Source organism: Cavia porcellus, unplaced genomic scaffold (assembly GCF_034190915.1).
Source record: "Cavia porcellus strain 051 isolate PalLab524CR breed Dunkin Hartley unplaced genomic scaffold, mCavPor4.1 scaffold_15, whole genome shotgun sequence".
Classification (NCBI taxonomy): Eukaryota; Metazoa; Chordata; class Mammalia; order Rodentia; family Caviidae; genus Cavia; species Cavia porcellus.
This window is the reverse complement of record NW_026947498.1, coordinates 11,680,936-11,707,359: the sequence shown is the minus strand read 5'-3', so window position 1 is coordinate 11,707,359 and position 26,424 is coordinate 11,680,936. Positions and strand designations below refer to the sequence as shown.

At 46.4% G+C, this 26,424-nt stretch overlaps 3 protein-coding genes and 2 pseudogenes across 18 annotated transcripts in view; 3 read left to right on the top strand and 2 right to left on the bottom strand.

Moving 5' to 3' along the window:
• Window positions 1–921: 921 nt before the first annotated feature.
• Window positions 922–17,819, top strand: CUNH21orf58 (chromosome unknown C21orf58 homolog). Of its 5 annotated transcripts, XM_063224679.1 has the most exons (9): window positions 922–1,125; window positions 1,670–1,730; window positions 2,501–2,574; window positions 4,263–4,427; window positions 7,216–7,327; window positions 15,389–15,507; window positions 15,734–15,972; window positions 16,175–16,239; window positions 17,569–17,819. In XM_063224679.1, the coding sequence occupies exons 1-8, from the start codon at window positions 1,015–1,017 to the stop codon at window positions 16,218–16,220; spliced, it is 927 nt and encodes a 308-aa protein (XP_063080749.1). In that variant the 5' UTR covers window positions 922–1,014; the 3' UTR covers window positions 16,221–16,239; window positions 17,569–17,819. The 5 variants fall into 5 exon arrangements, with proteins under 5 accessions (XP_063080749.1, XP_063080750.1, XP_063080748.1 ...); XM_063224680.1 differs by lacking the exon at window positions 16,175–16,239; XM_063224678.1 differs by having other exon boundaries at window positions 16,175–17,819.
• LOC106026058 (ATP-dependent RNA helicase DDX50-like) lies at window positions 7,402–9,825 on the top strand (annotated as a pseudogene).
• Window positions 10,749–10,868, bottom strand: LOC111754943 (small nucleolar RNA SNORA2/SNORA34 family; annotated as a pseudogene).
• Ybey (ybeY metalloendoribonuclease) lies at window positions 14,813–23,987 on the bottom strand. 9 transcript variants are annotated; one of them, XR_010039340.1, is made up of 5 exons: window positions 22,912–23,680; window positions 21,582–21,710; window positions 20,569–20,637; window positions 19,481–19,722; window positions 14,813–18,077 (listed from the first exon to the last, which is right to left on the bottom strand). XR_010039340.1 is itself a non-coding variant. In XM_013144997.3 (5 exons), exons 2-5 carry the CDS (start codon window positions 23,119–23,121, stop codon window positions 19,636–19,638), a joined length of 495 nt encoding a protein of 164 aa, XP_013000451.1. In that variant the 5' UTR covers window positions 23,122–23,141; window positions 23,825–23,987; the 3' UTR covers window positions 18,911–19,635. The 9 variants fall into 9 exon arrangements, 8 of the variants coding, with proteins under 8 accessions (XP_013000451.1, XP_063080755.1, XP_003463199.1 ...); XM_013144997.3 differs by lacking the exon at window positions 14,813–18,077 and adding an exon at window positions 23,825–23,987 and having other exon boundaries at window positions 18,911–19,722; window positions 22,912–23,141; XM_063224685.1 differs by lacking the exon at window positions 14,813–18,077 and adding an exon at window positions 23,825–23,984 and having other exon boundaries at window positions 18,911–19,722; window positions 23,047–23,141.
• Mcm3ap (minichromosome maintenance complex component 3 associated protein) overlaps window positions 23,892–26,424 on the top strand; it is a 49,116-nt gene continuing 46,583 nt past the window's right edge. For 3 of the 4 annotated variants that reach the window (XM_003463152.5, XM_063224676.1, XM_063224674.1), the window contains exons 1-2: window positions 23,892–24,045; window positions 24,798–26,124. In XM_003463152.5, coding sequence (XP_003463200.1) covers window positions 24,906–26,124 — 1,219 coding nt within the window. In that variant the 5' untranslated portion in view covers window positions 23,892–24,045; window positions 24,798–24,905. Of the gene's footprint in view, window positions 24,046–24,217; window positions 24,358–24,797; window positions 26,125–26,424 lie in introns of those variants that run through there. The other variant, XM_063224675.1, reaches the window with a different exon arrangement.

Below are 26,424 nucleotides of genomic sequence, written 5' to 3'. Positions count from 1 at the left end.
AAAGCAGTGAACAGACACTGGCATCTAAACTGTGTCTATGCCTGCTAGTGCTACAGTGTCAGTGAGGACCCCCTGGTGTGCAGGGCCAGTACTGGGTTGTAGCAGAAGCATGGATGCTTTTGTGGTAAGCCCATCTCCTGGCCCAGTAGTGAGGGCTGCACACAGATCCAGCAGGAGGTGCTCTGAGGTCTCCACCAGGATACCTGGCCTGCTCTGTCCCACTCTCCCACACCTGAGGTTCTCAGAAGTAGTACAGTCAGAACAAGGCACATTAAGTATAAAACCATAAATGCGAAAGTGTGGGAGATTTGAAGGACTGAAGCCAATGACAAGGGTTTGATGCAGGACTCAGGGGCAGCTAGATTCTAGGTGGTGCTTTGGCTTAGCATGCCAACCTAGCCATTGCTGTTGCTGGGTTCCTTGCCTGCACTTCAGCCATCTCCTCAGTGGAACTGGCCTTCACCAGTCTGGAGCACAGAACTGCAGTGTGCAACCTCCTCCCTCCGTCCTCATTTGCTCTGCCATGCAGCCCAGGTGTCCTCCTGAGAGGGCCATGCTCAGCCCATCTCTAGCCTAGGTTATCCCAGAGCTGTCCTCACCTGCAGCATTGGCAGGTGTCCTGTGAGGCTCTGGCTGCTAGCTGCTGGCCATGGGGTGTGTCCCCTATGTGCCTCCAGTCCCAGGGCCTCCTCCCCACTTTCCTCCAGGTTTTGTCCTGAGGTGGGTGGTTCCAGAAGTCCAGTGCTCATTCTTTGCCTCCAGTTTACCTTGCCTGTCCACACCTGCCTATCAGTATTTACAAAGAGCCTAGGGACACATAGTTCAGGAAAGGACTCAGTGGAAACCTGGCAACCCAGGCCTCCTGTGCTCCAGACCCTGCAGTTCAGGGAGGGGCACCTTCTCCTGTATACTCTCCACGTTCTCGGTCTCCAAGGCTAGTTTCCAGGAGGCCAGACAAACTCTGTGCAGGGAAGCCTGCAGTAACAATGAGTGGTTCCCCACTGTGGACCCCAAATGTGTAGGCACAGCTTTCTATCCTCTTCAGCCACCTCACAGGCCCCCAAGATGATGCACTCATCAGTGGCAGACCAAATGACTCGGCTAACTCTGAAACTTTTGGAACAGGTATGATTCTGGACACTACTCAGCTCTTAGCTTAAAAGACAAAGGTGCCAGGCAAAGTTAGTTGTGTCTGCCTTTAAACCACCTGTGAGTATGTTTGCTTTCAAAACAAACCCTTTCCAGTAGATTTTAGCTTCATAATGAAAGGTGCTTTATTTTTGTTTCTTTAAATGTGTATAGTACCAGTTAGGTTCTTCTAGTGGTTTCCAAATTCGGTCTTTAGTGCAGGGCCTCGGGGCTGAGCCTGGTCATTCCCACATCTCTTTTCATCTTCTTACTCTGCCTAAACTCTGGGTGGTCTTGGAAGCCTTCTCTATGTCTCCCACCTTCATGCCTCCTCTCTGCCAACTGGGACTCCAAATCTGGGGTCTGGTGCTAATGATCAGGGTGCTCTTCTGCACCCCATGTGTTTAAGACCTGTGCTATGTTGATCATACAACCAGTATGACACCTGCCTCCCACATCAGCACACTTCCTGCCCCTGGCATGGCACTCTAGGCAACAGCAATGGAGCCAACATCACTTTCACAGCCTCTGTTCCTCATAGAAGCTGGAGCAAGAACGAGAGAACATGGAAGGGAGCTCTGAGGTCACCCACCTTGTGCCAGGTAAGAACCCAGGCTGCGCGGACTCCTGTAGGAAAGAGTGGAGCAGCCAGTGAGGACGGTGGGGGCAGTGGCCCCTAGGAGCTACTCCTGCCCCAAAATGCTCCCTTCCCACTGGAGGTAGGAAGGCCTTTGTTCTTGCACACACCCTCCACTGTTCCCTCAAGGCGCCAGAAGGGTAAGTTCTCATCCCCATCTGCTTATGCAAGTGAGGAAAGAAATGGTCTTACTGGGCCAGACCCACACAGCTCTGACTTTAGAGCCCTGAACTCTCAGTTGTGGGAGGAGAGCCTGGTCTTGTTCGCATAGTTACCTTGTGAACAAGTCCAGGCTTCAGGAAGGTCAAGATGAGGGGCAAGCAGGAAGTGTCATGTTCTTCAGGACATGGTGTGCCTAGTGTTCAGAATGCAAAATGAGACCCTTCTGAGGGCTTCTCTCCATCAGCAAGAGTCGGGCTTTCAGGTACAACACAGGAGGCACCACTGAGGTCCTGCATACAGAAGGCAGGAGCTTGCCGTATGAGGGCCACAGGGGACCAGACACCACAGTCAGACTGACTCCCTAAGATATCCCACCTTAACATGGTCTTCTCAGCCTTCATCCCCCTTCTTGGCATGAGTATTTGCAGGAGGCCTCATCAAGAGGCTCTGGGTCATCTTGGGACTTGGGCTCTGGGGAGGTGGGGTATACTGACAGGTCTCCTGTGACATCCCTGATCACCTGGCCACCTACTTGGAGCTTTCCTCAATGCACAAGGAACATGCTTCCCTCAGGACGCGAGGACAGGCTGGATGAGGCACTGCAGAGCGCTCAGAGGAGGAGGAGGGAGCTACTGCTGAGACTCCGGGTAGGCACTGCATCGGGCAGGCCCCTCATCCCTGGCAGGCAACCCCTACAACACTTTGAGTCTCCCAAGGCCCTGTCCCACCATGCCTTATGCCCAACCTAGGACCAGAACCCCTACCCCCACCCCAGCCTGGTATCCCTCAGGCCCTGTCCTTCCATTCCAGGTCTCATGCCTGGGAGGAACTCTGGGTAGTATCCAAACCCTAGACAGGCTTGAAACCCTGGGCAGACCCCCTACCACCCCAGGACCCCAAAATCCCCTAAAACTCCTCCCCATGTCCTTGCCACTCCCAAGCATCCCATCCTCCAAATGATACCACATCTGATTGGTAACAGAATTGAAAACCAGGCCATATGGACTCCAGATTGAGGAGAAGAGCTCAAGGGGCCCAGCACTGATAGGGATTGGACGACACTAAGGAGGGCAAGGAGCCAGTTTTCCTGATGTGTATGTGGGGTAAGGGGCAAGAATCACAATATTGGCTCTGGTTCTTAAGCTGGCTCTGGAGAGGTCCTATGGTGGGAGGCCAATGTCCAGTTCCCATGCAAAGATGACTTTGTTTTGGGGAATGATCATGCCATGGGTGGTCTGTCTGTGAGGCTCTGTTGGAATCCAAGATGTCTTTGGGTTTTGAATAAGAAGCTTTGAAGTGCTGCTTCAGGAGGCCTGAGACAGGACACTAAAAGTAGGCACTTAAATATACCCACAAGTCTTGAAAATATCTTTAGTTTCTCTTATCTTGGTGTCCTCAGTTTTGAAAAGGGGTAAGATAGGTCAGGTAAAGTTAGGGTAAATAAATCTTGAATCACTAATTTTTAGACAGACAGTTCTTATGTAATTAAGAGACCTATGTGCAGAGCTGAACAGGGATCTGACCCAGAGCTTAAACTAATAAAGGAGACAGATACAAAATGAAGGCAGAGATGCCAATCATACTCCAGCTTTTATTTATCCACTGGGCATCTGCAGGACCAAGGAAAGAGCTAGTGCTTTAACAAAACCAGGCTTTAAATCACTGGCCATCTCCAGGTGGGTCCCTGAACCCCTCGTAGGCCTGCACACCCAGGAGTTCTTGGCAGAGCTCACTGCCCCCAAGACCCACTGCACTGTGCCCACAGGCCTGGGAGGCCTTCTGCATACCTGGCGCTGGTTTTCTTATGCTGATAATCGGGTTAGGCAACTGTTCAGGGAGTGGGGGACCCCTCAATCAAGGGAGAGTCTGCTGGGCACACATATCTGAGAGGCCAATGTCAAGGAAAGCATAGCTCCCACAGAAAAGTACAATTCTAGGGTGTCATGGTTTCATCCAAACAAAACTGACCTGCAGCAAGAAGCACCTGTGCCCGGGTGATCTGCATCTGTTACCAACATGGGGCAGGAGATTGGCTCCTCACTTGCCAGGGACCACATGCTTGAAAAAATGATTAGATGCTGTTGGCTTTGGGAAAACAATAACCAGAAACTTGTTTAAATTACTTTACAAACTTTAAAAGCAACGATATATATATTCCCACGATATATATTCTTTGGTCTTGATTTTGGAGTCTAGCTTTCGTTTGGGTGGCCCTGAGCTGAGCCATGGATCTGAGCACCAAGGACCCCTGTGCCCTAGGTAGGGTGACAGCCCAGTACACAGGTTAAGGATCCTCCACAGCTTGCTGGGTGCAGAGGATCTGTTGGCCTTGCAGGAACAGCAGCTCCTGAATGAGTGCCCTGAGACCCACACCTGGAGTAGGGCATGTGGAGGGACACTGGGGCCAGCTCTGCTCCCAGAAGCACCACCTGTGGGCATCTACCCCACTGCCTCCCCAGCCCCACCAGCCCTGGAGCTACCAAGAATCATCCAACACCAGGTAAGAGGAGGTAGGTGAAGACAGCAGCTCTAGTAGGGCCAGGATTGGGAAACAGACAGAACTCACAGAAAAGAGGGCTGGGCTCCCACTACCTCCCACTGAGGCCCTGCAGCACAAGATCTCACTCAGAGGCATAGCCAACTCGGAGGTGCAGTGACTGTGATGCATGACTTGGGCACAGCGGGTCCTCCAGCAAGTCCTCCCCAGTCCTTGACAGACCCCGGGCTTCCTGATAGGTGGGAATAGAGCCCTGCATTCAGGAAAGCATGCTCTCTCAATTCATAACTTCATAATGACCAGAGGACCCTAATATCAAGGGCAGAGTGACACAGACAAAACAGGAGTACTGTGTTGAGAGCTTCCTATGGTCTTCAGCATTTTGGGTTGTGAGCAATAGGAAGCAATTGACTTCCTAAGCACAAGGGACTGGTGTCCATAGGCCATGGCACCAGAGGATCCAGGAGCCCCAACATGGCATGGTGAGGCTGGGATACTCAGTGTGATGGGGTGCAGTGTATGTGAGGAAAAAGGGGACAGGCAAGTGGAGGAGGTTCTGAGCTGGGTCTGTGACATGGAAGACACTTGTCTTTCAATGAGGAATGTTGGCAGTAGCAGCATATGGCTGAGGGACAGACTAGGAAGGGGCAGTTTAGGGAATTGGTATGAATGAGGCCTTAGGTTCCCCTTTGCTAATGGACTGTTTGTCAGGACCCTCATGCCTACATGGCTCAGTCTCAGCCCTGGGCACTGGTGAACACCTCAGAGCTGGCTTAGAGACCCTAAGGCAGGAAGTTCTGGCAACAGGAAGGGTGCAGAGGCTCTGGGACACCTCACTGTCCTTGCCAGGGGTACACTTCAGCTTTGCCTGTGTACCTGCTTTCTATATACCTTAAGGGATAAGGATGGTTTCAGGCTTGGTTTGGTTTGTTGGTTTTGCAGTACTAAGAATCAACCCCTGGGCTTCATGCTCTACCACTGAACTACCCCCAGAATCAGTTGTTTTGTTTTTGTTTGCAGCAATGAGCGGGGCGGGGCGGGGGGGGGGGTGAATCCAGGACTCTTGCACAGAGCTACATTCCCAACCCTTAAAAAATTTTTTTTATTACAGGACACAGTTGCCTAAGCTAGACTTGAACTTTTTTCTTTTTCTTTTCTTTCCTTTCTTTCTTTCTTCTTTTTTTTTTTTTTTTTTTTTTTTTTTTTTTTTTTTGTCTTTTTGAGACAAGGTCTAACTAGGCAGTTCAGGCTGGATTTGAGCTCAGTTTGTAGCCCAGGCTGGTATTGGATTTGCAACAATCCTCCTGCCTTAGCCTCCCAAATGCTGGGACTGCAAGCATGTGTCATCACACGCAGCTGGGTTTGAATTTGTGATCCTTCTCCAGAAAAGGATTAAAACATTTTGGCTGGATGTGATGTTATAAGTCTATAAACCTAGCTACTAAGGAGCCTGACACAGGACAGCTGCAAGTTCAAACTTGGCCTGGCAACCTAGTGAGGTTCTGTCTCAAAATAAAAAGAGCTGAATATGTGCTTCAGTGGTAGAGCACTCCTGAGTTCCATCCTCAGCCCTGCATCCAGTGACACAAAAACCCAGGTCTTCCTGCTGTTTGCTGGAAATCACTGCTCTTTTATGTTCATTCAGAAGAGAAGCTAGAGATTCTACTTGCAAGTTCCATACAGGTCCTACAGTGCATGGTCCAACCACAGCCATTAGTCAGGTTGGTATTGGCACCAGGATAGACAGGTCACCGGGGCAGAACCATGAGCACTCATCAAGTGATTCAGCCATTCAACACCAGGTTTGCCTTGAAATCCCTGTTTCATCAGTCATTAGGTAAATGCAAATGAGAACCACAGTAAACTACACCCCTACTAAGATGACTAAAATTTAAAATGACTGCTTTTAGGATTCTTTAAAATGAAACTAGACATAAGCTTATTCTGCTGAAGACAAGAAATGTGAATCATTACAAATGCCATATATATCCCGACTCAAATATCTTTCTCTTCAACTATTTATTCAACCTTTGGTGTTAATCATTTAAAACCAGATGTACCTCTGTAATCCCAGAACTTGGGAGTCTGAAGCAGATCATTGCCAGCTTGAGACCAATGTGGGCTACTACAAAATAAGCTCAAGGCTAGCCTGAACTGCATAGTGAGACTCTGTGTCAAAATATAAGACAAAAAAGTCATTTAAAGTTTTCCTTCAATTGATGGATACACAGACAGACAGAGTATTGGGTGAATGAATGGATAGACAGATGATTTGGTAGATGGATGAGTGCATAGGTAGATGGATGAGCAGGCAGAAGAATCGTGGATATATGTATGTATATATATATATATATACATATGAGTAGGTGGATGGATAGACTAATGGATATATCACTAAGGGAAAGAGGGTTATATATGTAAGTAGAAGGATGGGTGTCTGGATAGATAAGTGAGGGGAAGAGGAAAGAATGGATGGGTGCAGGAATGGATCAATGAATTGCATGGATGAGTAGTGGGGAAAAAAAGTATCATGAGTGAAGGATAAATGTGTGGGTAAATGATGAGTAGGCAGAGCATGGATGGGTGGATGGGATAACTAGAAGGGAGAGAGGGATAGGTGGGTAGAGGAACAGGTGGGCATGCGGGTGGGTGGGTGGATGAGAAGGTAGAGGGATGTATGTGGAGGAGTGAATGGATGAGTGAGTAGGAGTGTGGGTCTGGCTGGCTGGAGTAGGGTAGAGCACTGTCTCCTAGGCTGTGTTCAGGTAGCTAATCACCTGCCTCTTCTCAGGTCCCCCAGCCTCCTGCCACCATCATTCAGCAGCTGCCTCAGCAGCCCCTCATGGCACAGATCCCGCCTCCACAAGCTTTTCCTGCTCAGAGGTCAGGAAGCATTAAGGAAGGTGAGTGTACAGTACTGTTTTGAGTTTATTAAATTGTCTATTGAAAGAGAAAACATTTTGTTATCAAGATAGTCATGAGGGGCCAGCTTGTGGTTACTGAACATGAAAATAGTTTTAACTTTGAGAAGTCCATGGAAGAAGGAAGTGACACACAGCCCTGGCCGGCCAGCCACCCTGTCCCCACTTCCTTTCACACTGTCACTGCCTGTAGAAGCCACTGTGCCTGGAGGGAGGGGCAGTGGCCAGTAATGTGTGGGAAACTCCTCCGAGAGAATATTACAGAGCTGGAAGCACCCTGGGAAGAGTCTGAAAGCCAAAGGAAGAAGAGATAAAAGAGCTGCTATGATATATAAACAAGAGAAGCTGAAAACACATTATATAATTCTGGAGTGATAGGAAATCAAGCCACCATCAGAAATGAAAGAAAATTGTGGTACAAATGATCCAGATGCTCCCAAGCTCAAAAAAGCTAAATGAAAGAGAAGCTAACTGGAAACATTAAAGAAGAATTTAATAGACTTTCAGATGAATTTCCACATCTTATAAAGCAAGAAGGAAGGATCTGTCAAATGGAGATATTGGCAAATGTGAGAAAAAAATCAAAATGAGTGTCATTTTTAGAAAGTTCTCATAAAACAAATGATAATAAACTGACTAGAGGAGACATTAACGTGTGAACAGCAAGAAGGAACTTTCTCCAATTTCTCTGAGGCTTTTTTTGGTGCCGGGGATCAAACGCACAATCTCACACTTGGCAGGCAGGCACTTGTACCACTGAGCTAAATCCCCAGCCCTCTGTTTCTGTTTCTGTTGTTTCTGTTTCTGAAGAGACTAGTATAAAGCTTCTGAAAGTTCAAGGGGTAACATATTTCTTTGCTATTCAAGTTAAGCCGGTTGGTCCTATATATGAAGGAAAGATTTAATTGCTGAAGCACAGATAGAAACAGGAAAGACATTCTCTCTTACCATACCCTTGATTAAGAGGTTCCAAAGAAATCAAGGAACAAGTTTTAAAAGTTACTTACCAGGGCCAGAGATTTAGCTTGGTTCTACCTGAGGCTTTACCAGCTACAGTGTCTGGCCTGGGCCAAAACTCTTTCAACTAGGAACTCAGTGTTGCCTTTTATGGTAGAATTTCAAATCAAAAACAAATTAATCATACTTGAAATGGCATTGACATCTAGGTTGGGACCCTTTCTTGTATCAAACAGTTGTTTGGATCTTTTTAAACTGTGCTGTGCAATGTTTGATGAACTGGGTCCAATGTTAGATTTAGGTTTTTTTTAAACAAGTTGAACATATTATCCATGAATCCAACAAAATTGATTCTGAATATAATCCTCAGACTATTTTTTTCTGCAGCTTGCCTACAGTGGGTACATAAAGTTGTAAAAAAAATATAATCCAGATACGAAGACACTGACCTTGTTGGAAAAAATGACTAGTATGCAACATTTGGCCATCCAGTGCCATTGGTCTCAGAGCACTGCTGACAGAGACTTCCTCCAAGTCCGCAGTGGGTCTGAAGGGAGAGCTAATATCCTCTGTGAGAACAGGAAGAACGTAACTGAAATGGCATGAGGTAAACACATAAAACAGAATGCCAAGTGGTTACACATGGACATTGCACAATCACAAAAAGAAATTACACTGAAAGGTTTCAGAGAGATGGTTTTAAAGTTTTGGTGGCCACCAGGGTGGCTCCCTGTGGTTCTCTGATATTCTTGAGGCTGACCCAGTGATCCAGAGTTCTCCTTTACAGGATGCTGAGTCTCCTATCTGCCAATCCAGCCGCACAAGGAGAGCTGGCTGCACAGAGGTTTGCATGTGTTTTTATCAACCAAGAGAAAAAGTCAACTAAGATATGTGGGTCAAAAAGCAGGATTCCTTTTAAATGTGCAAGTTCCTTCTATGGTGTATTTAGTTAAATCTAAAAGCACAGATGCCATCAGGTCTCTGGCTTCTGCTTCTTATGCTACGGTTGAGTTTTTCTGACCATCAGCTCAAGAACTCATCAGCAGAAGATAAAGGGGCAGTGAACATGCTGGCTGCAGCATTAGCTCACATTTCTGGTTCATCAAGCTTTAAACCGTGTTGTTCAATCACTTCTGGTAAGGGGTTGGTGACTGTGACTCTAGAAAGTCCAGAAATACAGATGTCTGCTGTGCTTAAAAAGGACTTCACAGAAAGCTGAGTAATAGTTCTGCATCCCAAATCATCAGAACATGCCTCCTGAAAGGAAATCTGGGGTTAACTTTGATGTTCCCAAAACTGAGTCGGAAAGATTATAGGCAGAGTGCCATGATTCAGACTGGATATTATGCAACCCAAGTGACCTGAAATTGAAGGATATTATGATAGAAACACATCTACTAATTTTGGACAGAGGAATGGCTGGTTGGTCAAGTGGCAGGTCTGGTTGATCTGGTGGCTGGTCTGGTAGACAGAATCAGCAGGGAACTGATCAAGAAGTTGACAAGAAGGTAAACATGAAGTAGGAACAGAAAACTATCAAGAAGAGGCCACAAATGTATTTTTTTGAGACCAGGTCTCACTATGCAGTGCAGGCTGGCCTTGAACTTCCTTATGTAGCCCAGGTTGATTTCACACACACAGTGATCCTCCTGTCTCAGCTTCCTGAGTTCTGGGATTAGAGACTTGTGCCATGATGCCTGGCTACCATAAATGGAGATTTTTTTTTTTCAAGACAGGATCTCACTATGTAGTTCAGGTTGGCCTTCAACTCACTATGTAGCCTAGGATGGCCTCAAAATCATTATGATCTTCCTACTTCTGCCTCTCGAGTGCTGGTTGTGCCAACCTGCCTGGCATAAATGGAGTTTTGACTGAGCAATTAGATAGCTAATCTACCAGTGTGAGCTTGCCTACTTTTTAAAAAAATTTTTATTTTAAAGGGGGTAAAATTAAACACAACAAAACAGAACAAAATAGGACATAAGAAAGCAATGAAAGCGATATAAATTTCAAAGCTAGATGACCTGAGGTCTTCATTGTCTATCATATTGTCTCTTGTTTTCTTCCAAATAGTTGTCCATGTCTTCGCATACAGAGAATTCATACAAAATAAATATAGTATAAAACTGATCGAACAGAATGAGGAAGGCATTTTAGGTCTTCAGAACCAGACAATAGGGAAGTCACTAATGGCTGTCATAGAGACTCTTGTTCTCTTCAAAATAGTTGTCCATACTTTCATGCATATTGAAGCTCAACAAAACAAAACAGGCAGGGGGGTGGGGAAGGATTGCTTGGTTTCCCAGCACTCCAGGGTCCCAGTAAACGCCAGAGGCTCCCATCCTGGGCTGCCACAGCCTATCACACTCACAGCTGCTCATGGGATAGTGGGGGGTAGGGGTGGGGATGGGGGTGGGAGTGGGGGTGGGGGGCAGTGATTGCTTCAAGCTGTTTCTTTCTAATGAATTGACCATTTTTCTGCCTAAGTTCTGAAATGGCCAACAGACCATAGAAAGACATCTCTTTAGGCTCCTGCTTGAAACCAACAGCCTTGATGCAGGGCCAGGACCTTGCCTATTTTTGCCTAATCATGCACATTACTCACTCAAAATTAGAGCCATGATAGTGAGGGATGTATCAGCTGTTTGCAAAGAAGTTGGTAATATTTTTGAAAACTATTTTTGAAGAATGGTTGTAAACAAGTCCACTTATCCAATTATACCTTTGAATAAAAAAGCTTACCTTTATTGTCTCTTTTTTTATTTTTAAAGAAAGAAACTCATGGAAGAGCATTTGTTTAGTATGCATAAGACCCTGGATTTAATCTCTAGAACTACAAGAAACAAACAAACAAATTTTTTTCCAAACAAACTCTCTTATAAAGGATATCTCTGAGCTCTGGGCTCTGGGAAGAAAACAAGATATACAAGGAAAAAGACTGACTAGGTACAGGGATACACATGTATGCCTGTGTGTTGTGACTTGTAACTTGATGTCCCCCCCAAAGTCTCACATAGACATAGGTAGGGCTTTTTAGAATTGGCTGGGTCTAGAGTGTGTGATGCTTGGATTTACAGTATGTGGTTACTAAATTAGTCCAATAATTGACTTAGCATAGTTCTGAGTGTGGATAATGGGAAGGCCCACCCTAGGTATGGTTGGCCCACCCTAAAAGGTGGGTACCCTGGAAGGGATAAAAGGGAGAAGTGGGTTGTTGCCTTTGGTTTACTGCTTTCTGCCTTCCTGCCATGCTATGGCCTGTTTTTCCTCTGTAATGCCCCTCTACAATACCATTCTGCCTTAGAGCCAATTGACTAGGGAATGAAACCTCTACAAATTGTGAGCCAAAAGAAACCTTTCTCCTTTAACTTGTGGTGTTGGGTATTTTATCTTAGCAACAAGAAAAGTAACCAGTGGTGCACACCTGTAATCCCAGCACTTGGGAGGCTGAAGCAGGAGGATCGGTGAGTTCCAGGCTAGCCTGGACTACATACAAACACCCTGTCTCCTACAAAAAAAAAAAAAAAAAAAAAAGAATAAAAGAAAAGAAAAAAAAATAAGACACAGTATGTGTTCATATGCACATATGTGCTTCTGTGTGTCCTCATGTGTGGTGTGTGCATGTATATGCACATATGCCTTTCATATCCCTGTGTGTTCATGTGTGTGCATACATGTATTCCAATGTGTGTGGGCATAGGAATGCATATGCTTATACTCATAAATCCATTGAGAAAAATTGGCATTTAAAGTCAGTAGTAAAACATTGTATGTTTAATCAATGGCTATTTACAGAAAATAAAGTGAACTATCTCATTCCTTATAAACAAATTCCACCTGGATCAGTGTTTGAATTAAAAATATCAAAAGTACTAGTACTATCCCAGTTCTATTTTAAAATGAAATCACAAAACTAGATGCCAGTCATTAATTTTGTACACAGGATACCTGTTTGGATTTACCTGATGTATCTAGATTCACCTGGAATCTTTATTACTTTCAGTGTAACACAGAGTGGACTTCCTGGGATCAGAACCGAGGCCTTGGGCATGTGGGCCAGCACTCTGCCACACCCCAGACCTCCTTGTTTATTCTGAGTTAGAGTTTTGCTAAATTACCCAGGGAGCACTCAAACTGTCCATCCTCCTGCCTCAGCCTCCCAAGTAGCTGGGATTACAGTCATGCGACAGTGTCCATTTCCCATCATTTTGAAACTCTTCCCAAACTACCTGTTGAAGCCTCTTAGTGCTCACTTTCTTGCAAATGTTTTCCTTATTTATTAATTGCAGTACATGAGAGTTGAACCCAGGGCTATACTACCCCTGAGTTACATCTTCAGCTCCTTCTTTTTAATTATGAGGCAGTGTCTCACTGAGTTGTCCAGGTAGAACTCCTACTTGCAATCCTCCTGCCTCAGCCTCTCAGAATGCTGGGATTACAGCTGCGTGCCACTGTTTCCAGCTTATTTTCCTTACTCTTAAAGACAGATTTTGCTGTATAGTCAAATCTAAATCTATAGTTGCTTACTCCCAGCACTCTCATTTATGACCTTGGGCCCATTTTGAAAATCCAGGATACCTTCATCTCAGAATTTTGTTTTTAAAATTTAATTTTTAAAATTGTGGTAAAAACACATGAACATTCCCATCTTAATCATCTGTCAGGTGTGCAATTTGGTGGTATGAATTAGGTTACAATGCTGTGCATGAATTGGTGGAATCTTTATTCTGCAAATCTTGAAACTATTGCTATTCGGCTATAGTGCCCTCATAATCACCATCCACAGTACTTTCTTTCTGTGAATTCTACTGCCTTGGACCAGTGATATCAGTGGATTACACAGTGTTTATCTTTTTGTGACCGCTTATTTCCCTTAATATACTGTCAAGATTCATCAGTCCATAGCCAGTGAAGGCTAAATGACCTTCCATTGTATGAATGGCCACATTCTCTAGCCACTTACCTACTGATGGATATTTAGGTTGCTTCCATTCCATCTCAAGGTTCTTGATCCCATTGGCAAAGATGAGATGAGAATGTGGGCAACTTTGGACCTTTATTGGCCCAGATGGTCACGCAGCCCCACTGTGCACCTGTCCCACTGTGAGGCAGGCTGGGTGGCTCATGTCACTGGGGGTGGACACGCCCATCCCGTGGGGTACAGAAAATACTGCAAAGGATTGTGCTCTGACTTGTGTCTAGCTGTCTCCCAAAGCCTTATGCAGCCATAGGTAGGGCTTTGCAGAGGTAGCTAGATGGAAGGTTTGACTCCACAATTGATTAACAGTACAATTTCAGGATTAAGGGTGTGAGCGCTATCCTCCAAGGGTGGGTAGCCTGGATAAGCTATAAAGGACAGAGAGAGGTTTGTTGCTTATTGTTGCTGCTACTTGTCTGCTGCTCTGTGATACCTCTCTGCCACGCTATCCTGCCCTGAAGCCACCCAATTATGGACTGAAACTTCTACAAACTGAATCAAAACAAACCTTTCCTTTCTTTGAAGCACTTCAGTTCCTTGACCAGATGCTTTTATTGTGATAAAGTTCAGCTTTTATACCTTTTCTTCCTTTCTTTCTTTTTGAGACAGGGTCTCCCCTTGTAGTTCAGGCTGGTCTTGAAGTATGTAGCCTAGGCTAGCCTTGAAAGCACATTGATGCTCCTGCCTCAGTCTCTCAAATGCTGGGATGGCAGGCACATGCCACCATGCCTGGCTCCTTTTCCTAGCACCTTCTGCACCCTGCTGAGCTCTTCATCCACTCAAAGTCATGGTGAATGTTTTGTAATGTGTTCTGTAACTCTATATTTACCTCCTACATTTAGACTTGCAGTTTCATCTGTGTGTGCTTCGAGTTAGGGTCCACCTTAACACATTGTTGTGGATATTAACTGGACCCTGGGCCACACTGAAAGACTCTTTATCTTCCTGTTGTATTACAGACTCATCTCTTATAAGGCAGGTAACACAGGTGTTGGCCATTTCTGGCCCTTTCTCCAGTTGTCTGATACTTTCATGCTGGACTGTGTGTGGTATGGGCCTAGCCTGAGAAATCCCCCAACTCCAAGCATCTGTTGTGGAAGCTGTGGGAGCGTGGGTGGCCAGGAACACAATGGGGGCTCTGAGGTCTTCGCAGTGGGGCTTTCACACCTAGCTGCTCAGTTGTTCTTGGAGATCAGCTGTGGGTCTGGCTCTTTTCCATTTCACATCATTGCTCATCTGGCCATGGGGCCCAAGGGTCCCGGATCCTGGGTGTTCTTGTCTTAGCCCACCCAGATTTTTGGGCCTGGAGTGTGCATGTTTGGAGGATGGCCCTGGGACAATGCTTCAGTAATGCCAACAGGGCATCACCATGCGTTTCAACGGGTAGCTACTATACGAAGAAGCAGTGTTTGCGCATCGCACTGTCAAAAATTGCTGTGTGATGCCCAGGGCTGGTGAGACTAGCTTCCTGTACTTGTGCAAAAAACCAAACCAAACCAAACCAAAACAAAACAACAAAAGACACCAGTCTAGACGGTTTAAATAGAATTTTATTACTGTGCAGTTTGGAAGACCAGATCTCCAAAGTCCAGGTGAGGGAGGCAGTACTGACTCCTCTGTAGGCTGCAGAGAGGGTCCTGCCTGCGTCTTTTTGTGCCTGTGGCTCTAGGCCTCTTTGTGACCTTGTCCCCATCCCTACATAGCCTCTTCCCTGACCTGCCCCTCTCTTAGTACACAGCACCTTCTCTGGACTCGGGGTCCATTCCAGGATGATTTCCTTGTTTCACAATCCCTAACTTAATCTATAACCTTTTTCCAAATAAGGTTACATTAAGAGTCTTGTGGTTGTGTGTAGGGGGGATGTTGTTCTGGGGTCACCATGCAGCCGGGGATGTGAGGGATGGGAGGGGCAGTGAGGCCAGCCAGATAGGCCACAAACCCTTATCCACAGATCCCCTCTGACTAGAAGTCCCACTCTTGGAGCATCCCATCGGTCTTCCAATACAGTCACACTTGTGCCAAAATGTTCTTCGGTCCTTGTGAGGTGAGGAATGAACACTTTATTTCCAAGGCAGAGCCAAAGATCTAGTCCCTGTTTCTCCTTCCAGACATGGTGGAGATGATGCTGATGCAGAACGCACAGATGCACCAGATCCTCATGCAGAATATGATGCTCAAAGCCTTACCGTCTGCACTGGCACCTGTGGGACTGCACTCTGCCCTGCAGGTGGACTGGGGGGCATCTGGGTAGCTCTGGAAGGGCATCTCTGGGTTGAACCTGTAGTGTAGCTATGAAGCCCCAGTGCTGCTGCCCCTCCTATAAGGGGTGTGTGTCTGGAGCCCAGGTTCGACCTATAGCTGCTGTCCTTTCCTGCCTTCACACTCAATTCCTGTCAGGAACAGGTTCGGGGAAAGAGGCCACCATCCTGAACCAATTGTGTGCTCTATGCTAGGACCCTCGGGGGACACGCCCAGCTGTCCTGAGAGCTGAGAGGCAGAAGCCACCTGCAGTGCACCACCACCACCACTATGTGCCTTCTGCCCAACTGCAGCCTGGCTCCATGCCAGGCTCCCAGCTTAGTTCCACTGTGTGGCCCTCAGTGGTTGCAGCCACTTCCCTGCCACCTGCCACCAGCTTCCTGCCCACCATGTGCCACGTGGCCAGTCCTACTGCTCTGCCTGCTCTTAGCACGTAAGTCTGTGAGGCAAAGGTTTGGTGCATGTGGCAACAGAAGGCTTGGAAGGGACAGGAAAGATTCTACTACCTTCCAGAAGGTTGAGGGCTCCATGTCCCCCATGTGGAGTGATCTTGCAGTGCCCCTATTGCAGCACTGGTGCCTGTGAGTTGGGCCAGCCCAGGTGCTACACCAGGGTCACCCTCTCTTGTCGTCTAGGCTGGTGTCTGGTGGCATCCTCTCCTCACAGGCTCCAGGTGTATAAGCCTATTTACTTCAGCTTGGTAAGCAGCAAAGTCTTTCATCTTTGGTCCCTTACCACGATCCTTCTGGAAAACCAGGTGACTCCCACTCAGAGGAAATACAAGGGTTTCACCAGGACAGAATCTAAGACAACAGGGCCCAGCATGCATACAAGAAAAGATCCAAGGTTTCCGTCACATAAAAACATAAAACAGGGCTGGAGATATAGCTCACGGCACAAGTGCCTGCCTGGCTAACTTGAGGTTTTGAGTTCAATCCCCGGTACCAAAAAAAACACCAAAAAGCAAAAAACCCCCAAAAGCCAGGGATTTAGCTCAGTGGTGTAAGTGCTTGCCAGGCAAGTATAAGGTTATGAGTTCAATCCCTAGCACCAAAAATACAAAACAAAACAAACCCATAAAACATTATAGGGGTGGTACAAAACAAAGTCACACTGGGGCTGGGGATGCTGCTCAGTGACGCAGTTGTCTACTTAGCTTAGTCTTCATGCTATGAGGACTGGCATGGGGACCTTACTGGTTGCATGTGTGGAATGGTCCTACATCAGTGTGAGTAAAGCAAGTGGAACACATATGCCAGGACTCTGGGTTATAGTCTACATGGGAGAGGACCCACATACTGCCTATATAGCCTCTGTTGAAGACCAGCAGCCAAACTCAGCCCCAGCTCAACAGGGCCAGCAAAGCAGGGGGTGGGGAGGGGGGGAACGCACAGGCTTCTCTACAGTCTGTCCCTTCTGCTTTGTTGGGACTGGGATTCGGGTATAGCTACCTAGCTACTATAATGCTGTTTCTACTTTACTGGAGGAATCAGGTCCCCTTGCATTTTAATGTTATTTTTTAAAGAATCTTTTAAACTATTACACATAAATTTCTATTTCTTCCTTTTCAGGGCCTCTCTTTTCCTTGGTGGTATGTGGATTGAACTCAGGGGTCTTCGCAATGAGTTACATCCCAAAACTCTTTTTTTTTTTTTTTTTTTGAGACAGGATTTCGCTAAGTTATTAAGTTGCCCAAGCTTTCTTTCTTTTTTTGGTGCCGGGGATTGAACTCACGACCTCGAGTTTGCCAAGCAGGCACTTAAGCTGCTGAGCTAAACCCCTGGCCCCTGAGCTCCAATTTTTTCTTTTTTTTTTTATCGGTACCAGGGATCGAACTCACGACCACCTGCTTGCAAGGCAGGTGCTTATGCCGCTGAGCTAAATCCCCAGCCCCAAGCTCCAATTTTCAATTCTCCTGCCTCAGCCTCTCAGAGTGCTCAGATTACAGGTGTGGGCTATCATGCCTGGCTCAAACTAAGTATTTGTGAAATGATTCACTAGCAGTGTTTATGTCCTTAAAACCTTACAGGTTGAAGGGAAGATGAGTCAGAGAGGCTTCACAGTGGCTTGGAGCCCCACCTCTGGCTAAGGCTCTCAGGTGAGCGTCAGAACCTGAGGAGCAGGGTGTGTGCCCACGTGGACGGGTGGATGGAGAGTGACACACACCCAGCTCTGGTGGTGGCATCGTTTCCCTCACAGTCATCTTCCAGTGTGCCCCTGAATGTAATTCCAGATTCTGTGTATTACAAGCATGAATTAAAGGCTTGACTTGATTTCCTATTTTTGTGATTGTTCTAACATGGCAGTTCTGTTTGGTTTTATCTCTCAACATAATATTAATTTACAGAGAGAAGCTGGTTGCTGGTGGCAGCTGCTGGTTAATCCTGGCTTCAGGTCTTGCTGGGTGGGAGGCGTGAAGGGAACATCTCAGCACTGGGAGCCCTGGCTCTGTGCGCACCAATGGCTGGACTGGGCTGGTCTGCAGGAGCGGCTGGCGTGGAGCTGTCCTCACACTGTGTCCTTAGCTGCTGTACGCCACTGTGGGGAAGCAAAGTGCGCAGTGGGTTCCAGTGCTGGGCATGGGTTGCCTGGGGTTGGGCTGACTGCAAATTTGGCTGCCAACTGGCCATAAGTGGCATTTCTCAGCTCTAGGCCAAAAGGATACTTGTTCATATTCTATATTAAGATACAAGGTAGTGGGCTGGGGATTTAGCTCAGTGGCATAAGTGCCTGCCTTGTAAGCCTGTGGTCGTGAGTCCGATCCCTAGTACTGGTAAAAATACAAAAAAAAAAAAAAAAAAAAAAGAGACAAGGTAGTGTTCAAGAATATATAAAAACACAAAGTCAAGAAGAAAAAAATGAAAATCAGTAGAAAGACAACAGATAGAAGCAATCACACAGTGAGAGGATGAGGATGATGAGCTGTCAGGTACGCTATGATGGGGGAGGACAGCCAGTCACACCAGGGAAATATCCTGGCAGGGCTGGGACACATCCAGGTTGGGTCAGGCCCCAGGGTCACTAGCTTTAGGATACTGGGGCACGAGTGATCATCCAGGCCTTTGAAAGCATTGGGTGTGCATATCTGCAATCTCAGAACTGGGGAGGCTGAGGCAGGATTGTGAGTTTGAGGCCAGCCTGGGCTATAAAACGAGACTTTATAAGAAAGAAAGAACCGGCTGTGGTGGCTCATGCCTATAATCTCAGCACTCAGGAGGCTGAGGCAGGAGGATCATTTTCGAGTTCGAGACTAGTCTAGGCTACAAACTGAGTTCAAGGCCAGCCTGAACTGCATAGTGAGACCCTGTCTCAAAAAGACAAAAAAAAAAAAAAAAAAAAAAAAGGAAAGAAAGAATGAAGCAATGAAGCAGTGCGTTTTTTTTTTTTTTTTTTTTTTAAAGCAGTGCAGGATTTTAACAAATTCCATGAACCCTCCCCCGGTTAAGAGCCTCCAGTTCTGCTGAGGCTTGTGCCCTAGGCATGGCTGAGATCTTCTGAGCTTTGCTGTGCCAGACAGTAAACAGAGAACAATCCTAGCTAACCACAGGCCAGCGATGCGCAGTTCAGAGAGGCCAGAGGAACAGGGTGGGCCTCATATTCTCACTCACTCCACTGGGAAACATTTCCGTGCTTCTGCATCATTTAATGAATCACACATTACTGGAGTCCTAGTATCCCAGGTTTTAGGGCTGTCTCTTATTGGTAACCTCCTGTAGTGCCCACCATAACTGGGGTCCCGTTTAGCAGCAAAGGGAGATGCCATGACTCAGCACCCTTTTGATTTGCTCCCAAGGATATGGCACTTGTTCCTAAAGGCTCAGGAGCTTGTGGCTTATTTTAACTTTCAGAGGATGAGCAGGGAAGACTGCTCCAGTGAGATTTCCTACAAATGAACTGTGAGCCTCCCATGCCTCCTGCACAGAGGAAGCAGGGCAAGTCACCTTTTGGCCCAGGGTAGCCATGTCCACAGTGACACCTTGGAAGAGCCGGGGGGCGAGCTGGTTCAGCATCTTCAATGTCTGAGTAGGTCTAGCATAAGCAAGGCTTGGTCCGGAGCCTTGGTTCAACCCTGCGTCTTGCAGTGCCCAGAGTGGCATCAGAAGAGGCCCCTGCTAAGAGGCTGGAGCTGGGCCCCAGTGCGCTGGCTTAGCTCCTCCAGCACCTGCTTCTCCTGGTGGTACATCTGAAAGACAGAAGCAAAGCTAGGGGCTTCCAGGACCCTTACCCTCCCACCCTGCAACCCCCAAACTGTGAGGGGCGGGGTCTTGTGACCCTGCACAGCCCAGGCAGCACCTGGATGGAGTGGATGGTGTCAGCAGGGGCCCTTCTCTAAACAGAAAGTTTTCCAGGTCTTTTAGAACAATGGATAGTTTGCGTGCAAATACAAACCAAGTTGTCTGAACACAATGAGTGGCATTGATTTACTTCATTTCTTTCTTTCTTTCTTTTTTTTTTTTTTTGTTTTGAGACAGTGTCTTGCTATTCAGCTCAGGTTATTTTTGAACTCACTATGTAGCCCAAGTTGGCCTCACACTTGCAGCGGTTCTCCTATCTCAGCGTTGCAAGTGGTGGCGTTACACGTGTGCATCACCACACCCTGTCTGATTCACTTTAAACTAGGTCTCTCTGCATCCAATTTTGTTTCTGATGATGATCATCATTAGGTTCTTTTGGAGACAGTGTCTCACAATGTAGTTCAGGCTGGCTTTAAACTCATACAGATCTTCATTTTTCAGCTTCCTGAATGCTAGAATCACAGGCATGTGCCATCACATCTGGGTTATCATCAGGTTCTTCTTAAGACTTTCTAAACAGTGTGCTTTCCTCTAGAATCAATCATAAGTGCTCAGGGGACTATAACTTTCAGTCTGGCTACTCACATCTGCTTTTTGATCGTCAGCACTAATACTCCCAAGGGTATTTGGGGAGCCCGATATTTAAAGTTGATGTTTGTAAGCCATTTTTTTTTTTTTTTAAATAAAGGGTAGGTTGAGTTGTGGGGTACAGGTTGTCCTGGGTGGACTCCTACCTTGTGCCACTCTGCTTCCGAGTTATGTGTGAACCCCAGTAGGTGACAGAGTCCATGAGTGGCTGTCACCTGTTGGAAAATTAAAAATTCGACTCAGGGGTTGAGCCCACAGGAAACTGCCTGTTTGGGTTCATTCCCAGGGTCTCCACTGCCCTTGAAAAACCAAGCTGCTCTTTGCCAAGGGCTCCATACAGGAGCCAGTCACTATCCTGGGCAGATTAACGTGTTCTACTTCCTTTCCTCTCTGAAATAGTTTTTTTTGGGGGGCGGGCAACTGGGATCAAACTCATGACCTCACACTTGCCAGGCAAGTGCTGTGCTGCTGACCTAAACCTCTAGCCTCCTCTCTGAAATGGGAACAACGTACACTTTGATTCTTCAAGGTGGAGAGCTGGGGACCAGGTACAGGACTAGGGGAGGGGCAAAAAGGATTGAGTCGGGCAAGGCAGGAGCAGCTGGGGAAGTACTATAGGCAGTAGCCACAGGCAGCTGCCACTGCCTGTCCCAGGAAGGTTGGAGGCCAGGGTAGGCTCACATGAGCCCACGAGTACAGATGAGCCTAGGTATCACAATGAGACTACCTAGCTCAAAAATAAGAGTCAAGCAACAAGGAGACGGAGGTTGTCTTAGGAAAAAAACATGTGTACCTCAGGTTTGCCACCACTGCCCTCAGGTGTCTGATTGGTGCCTGTGGTGGCTATACTGCCAAAGAACCCTTAGCAAGTATGGAAGATCCTAGAGACTTGGGTTCTCTGTTTCTGGCAGATTAAGAAGCTGATCTAGCAGGTCTGTCTGAGTGAAAACACAACCTGTTGATCCCAATGGATGAGTTCTGGAGGGCTTTTGTGAGCCCTGTTTTTCACAGGCTTGGGTACTCCTCTCTCCTTGTGAGTTCTCCTGCTGCAACCTCGAGTACCTTGGGCACTTGGTGTGCACACAGTGGTCTCTTTCCTAAACCCTGTGGATGGCAGGCATTTCATGAGCCAGGATACGATTTCAGTATCTCTACTTACAGTCAAAATGTCATAGTAATCTTCATTTTCTTTGCATTGCTGGAAGATATACTCCACTCCTAAGAAAATGTCTCCCAAGTTATAGTCATCTGGAAAACTGGGCTGGGGAACTTCACCTGCTTTCAGATTCTAAAAATGAGGAAATGGACTTAGAGGATATCACTCTGGGAATAGTAATCCAACCCCAAGGATGCAGCACAGAGTCATAGGCAGAGAAGACTCAAACAGCATGCTTGAATGAACAGTGGTGAGGCCCAAGTGGGGCAACTACACAGCCACCACACACATGCAATCTCAAATACATCCACTCTGAGAAATAAGTCGCTATTTCTTTCATCCCTCCTAATGTGGACTAACACCCCACTCTGCCACAAAGCTTCTTTAGAGTTAACTCAGCATGGCGACACAATTTTGTCATTTTGCTTAGTCCTAAACAAAGTCTTCCATTCTCCCACAGAAACTATAAAGATCATGTCATCAGCTGAGGATTGTCCACACTAAGACAGTCAGCTATGGCTGGATATTTAGGATGTGTCCATTCTTTCCATATTAAGGAAAAAAGTAAGTAAACAATTCTAATACATTTTTGTATTATGCACTTAGCATTGTATCTTCTGTCTACTTTGCATTTATTTCCTTACATGTGATACTACTGGATTTTAGCACGGTTGTTTTAAAGGGTCTTTGAATCTCTCTATATTGCCAAACTGCTTTCCAAAAGGGTTGTTCTGTCTTACACTGCCAACAACGAATGAAGCCCTGTGTATCTTTTCAAATTTACTTCTGTTGAATCCTAAAGATGCAGAAGCACTTATTTTAATTCACTGACAGCATTGAGGAGAGGATAGGGTTTAATCACCTTTCCTCTTCCACTTGGCACTAACCAGGGTAAATTGGGGGGAATGTTCAATGGGGTCAATCATATTGCTGTCATCACTTCTGTTTGTTTTTTTGAGAGACTGAGGATTGAACCCAGGGACACTGTACCACTGAACTACACTCCCAAATCTTATTTTCATTAGGAGATGGTCTTGCTAAGTCACTAAGTTGCCCAGGCAAGGCTCAAATTTGTGATTCTCTGGCCTTAGCCTTCAAAGTAGCAGGGACTACAAGGCACGGACTACGAAGCTTAGCCATTTTTGTGATTTTGAAAATTTTCAAAATCAAAATTAAGAACCATGTCTGTAATTAACACAGAATGGGGGTTGGGGTTTAGTTCAGTGGCATAAGCACCTGCCTGGCAACTGTGAGGTCATGAGTTTGATCCCTGGTTTTTTAAAAAAAAATGTATTCTGGAAGGCAGACTAAACAAGAGGAAGATATCTGTTACCTCATAAAATGGAAACGAAAGCACATCAGTTGGGATATTTTTCTTTCTGTAGATCCTGTTAATGTGTTGAATATTCTTGTTGTCAAGAAAGATAATCCCCAGGTCAAATTTCTCCACTCCTAAAATATTCCTTACAATTTCCACGTTCCTGCGAAGTGGCACTCTCCTAATGGGAATCGTGCGCTGCAGATTTCTAATCACCAAACTCATTTTAGGAAGAACATCAGGACCTTTAAAATTGTTTGGATGGAACCTGTGGTTACAGTTGAAGAGAACAGTACCAGAAAGTGGTAGATTCTATAAAACCATGCATGCTACAACCAAATCACTTTATATGGTGGAAATTGTTGAACACTTTATGGGAATTTACATGCACCATAAGATACAAAAATGAGGAATTTAGCTCTGCTCGGTAGCTCATGGCCGTAATGCCTGCAATTCGGGGGAGTGGGGTTGAGGCAAGGGGATCAAAATTTCGAGCACAGCGGGGTGGGGATGTAGCACATTTAGAAAACGCTGGGGGAGGGCGGAACTGGGGATAAGCACCTGCCTCGCAAGCAGGTGGTCGTGAGTTCAATCCCGGGTACCGATTAAAAAAAAAGAAAGAAAACGCTGGGTTTTCAATCCGCAACACCAAAAACAAACAAACAAACAAACAAATAAACACAATAAATAAAAGGGATGAAGATGTAGCTCAGCGGTGAAGCGCCCCTAGGTCCATCTCCAGTATCTAAACAAAACTGGTGGGAAGGGAAGCCACGGTGTCAGACAAAGGAGTGCCAATAACCACCTCAGGAAATGGCTTGTGGGGATGTGGTCTTCATTAGCTGGGGCAAGTGCGCTGGGCCTGCAGCGCAGATAAACGTGGGTGGGGGATCCCGCTACGCTCAACGCGAACTTGTCTTGTACTTACCGGGCCGGAAGCGGCGCAGCAAAACGGAAGCCGCGGAGCGGAACTCAAGCGCGGCGGGCCGGGTGAGCCGGAAGTCAGTCCGCAGCGTTTTCTGCCCGCTGCGTTTGCTGCGCTGGGTGTTTTCTGCCCGCTGCGTACAACCAAGCGTCGCCCCCACTCCACCTCTCCGGTGCCGAGGGCCTACGCGGCAGGCGGCAGGGGCCGAAGGGCGGCGGCCACCGGTAGGGGACGAGGATAGAGACAGGGACCTGGGGACGGAGTGTGGGCGGCGAGTGCGGGCCAGTCGCTTCCCGGGCGTATCCAAACGTTCGGATGTGCTGGAGGCCTCGACCCTGGCCCGAGCGAGCCTCCGGTAGTCGTCATTATAAAAAAAACCAAAAAAACCTATTTCTTGGTTGGGAAAAGGTGTTTCGTGACCAGTTGCTCGGAGAAGAATTAGATGTGGGGAGACAATAACGGCGCAGCGGTTCCATTGTAATTTTTGGTCGCAGAGACTGGGCAGTAGGGGAAGTGTCCTCTGTAAATTGAAAGGTGTAAGTAATGGCGTTGTTACTACCGAAGGAGAGTTTTTTATTAAAATGATTTTTCATTTTAGTCTCTAATGGGCAGGTTTTAAACCTCTGTGTAATAGCTTTATTTTGTGAGAACCAACAGTTTTGTTTGCTGGGGAGGGACAGAGGCTGAATGCTAGCTCTGGGAATAAAGTTACTCAGTCCTGCATTGCCTTTCTATACGCTTTCTGGCGGGTCTCGTGAATCAGGTCTGTAATTCCAGCACTTGGGAGGAAGAGTCAGGATCGCTTCAGGTTTATGGCCAGCCTGGGCTACCCAGTGAATTCACGACCAGCCTCAGCCACATAATGAGACCCTGCTTCAAAAAAAATTGAAGAAATATTTAAATGTGGCCTGTGAGTTAAGACTGTTCTTCCTCCCTAGAAGGGTATTATGTGATGTCCTGACTTTTTGTCTTTCAGCTTGTTCTGAAGATGAAGGGGAGCAGCTTCTTAGTGGAACAGGCTGTTTAGGGAAGAAGACTTAACTTTATACACGTTATTTATTCCTTTCTAATAATCGAATCAAAGATGAACCCAGTAAACCCTTTCGGTGGGCAGCAGCCAAGTGCTTTTGCAGCATCTTCTAGTAGTACCTCAGGAACATTTCAGTCTAAGACACCATTTCAATTTGGTCAGCCTTCACTTTTTGGACAAAGCAGTACATTGTCTGGAAAAAGTACAGGGTTTTCGCAAGTGCCCAGCTTTGGAGCACCTTCTGGAATAAGTCATTCTTCAGGGCAATCGTTTGGACTCACCCAGACCTCAAGTTCTGGAATCTTTTCTGGACTTGAACACGCTCCTGCCTTTGTAGCCACTTCTGGGTCTTCAAGTTCATCTCTACCTGAAAACTCAGGATTTAGTTTTAAATCACCCACCAACCTTGGGGTTTTTTCAAGTACTTCTACATTTGGATCAGAAACTGGAACAGTAGTGAGCTCTGGTTTTGAGAAAACAGAAATCAGCTTTAAACCTCTGGAAAATGCAGTATTCAGGCCAATATTGGGGACTGAGTCCGAGCCAGAGAAAACCCAAAGCCAGATTACTTCTGGATTTTTCACATTTCCCCACCCAGTGAACAGTGGACCTGGAGGCCCAGCTCCCTTTTCTTTTTCCCAAGTGACAAGTAGTTCAGCTACCAATTCAAGTTCTATCTTTTCAAGATCAGTTAATAGTAATAATTCATCTTCCCCCTTTACGCCTGCACTGTCAAACCAAAATGTAGAGGAAGAAAAGAGAGGACTTAAATCAGTATTTGGGAGTTGTAACAGTAACTTCAATAGTTTTCCTATATCTTCTGGGTCTTTGGGAGAACCCTTCTCAGTTAACAAATCAGGTGTGCGACAAGGGTGTGAGGAGGCTGTTTCCCAGGTGGAACCGATTTCCAGCCTCATGAAGGGACTGAAAAGGAAAGAGGACCAAGATCGCTCCCCAAGGAGACATGGCCATGAGGCAGCAGATGACTCAGACCCCCTGTCCAGGGGTGATCATCCTCCAGATAAACGCCCTGTCCGTCTGAATCGACCCCGGGGAGGTACTTTGTTTGGTCGAACAATACAGGATGTCTTCAAAAGCAATAAAGAAGTCAGTCGCCTGGGCAGTAAAGAATCTAAAAAGGAAAGTAGCTTTGTTGAGTGTGGGGAAAGTGACCACATGGGTATTTCAGGAGGTAATCAGTCTGTTCTTGTACCTTCCCGGCTTCCTGGTATGAATAAAGAGGAAGAAACTGAAAGCAGAGATAAAAAAGAAGGTAAGTTCAAAAAAATACAACACAGTATATTCTGCTGGTGCATTCTCATTCAGTTTCCTGGGTGTTGATTTTTCTTTCAGTTTTGCTTTACAGGGTGTTGAATGGAGAGCCTTTGCACTGAGCTATATCCTAATCTTTTTAAAAATTTTTTTCTTTTTAATTTTGGGACAGTCTCACACTAAGTTGCCCAGGGTGGTTTTGAACTTGTCATCCACTTGCCTCATCCTTCTAGAATGTGAGGAATATTGACATGGACCACAACTGGTTACTTTGATTTTTCTAAGTCCCTTGTGTTAGGCA

What these genes read in the sequence shown, in the direction of transcription:
- Ybey (XM_013144997.3), bottom strand. Translation starts at nt 23,121, where the DNA reads ATGAGTTTGGTGATTAGAAATCTGCAGCGCACGATTCCCATTAGGAGA. An exon ending in ATTACTATGACATTTTGACT is followed by an intron (nt 20,638 to 21,581) that starts GTAAGTAGAGAT and finishes ATTTTCCAACAG; the next exon opens with GTGACAGCCACTCATGGACT. An exon ending in CGGAAGCAGAGTGGCACAAG is followed by an intron (nt 19,723 to 20,568) that starts GTAGGAGTCCAC and finishes TCTGTCTTTCAG; the next exon opens with ATGTACCACCAGGAGAAGCA.
- CUNH21orf58 (XM_063224679.1), top strand. Translation starts at nt 1,015, where the DNA reads ATGTGTAGGCACAGCTTTCTATCCTCTTCAGCCACCTCACAGGCCCCC. An exon ending in CAAGAATCATCCAACACCAG is followed by an intron (nt 4,428 to 7,215) that starts GTAAGAGGAGGT and finishes GCCTCTTCTCAG; the next exon opens with GTCCCCCAGCCTCCTGCCAC. An exon ending in GTCAGGAAGCATTAAGGAAG is followed by an intron (nt 7,328 to 15,388) that starts GTGAGTGTACAG and finishes TTCTCCTTCCAG; the next exon opens with ACATGGTGGAGATGATGCTG.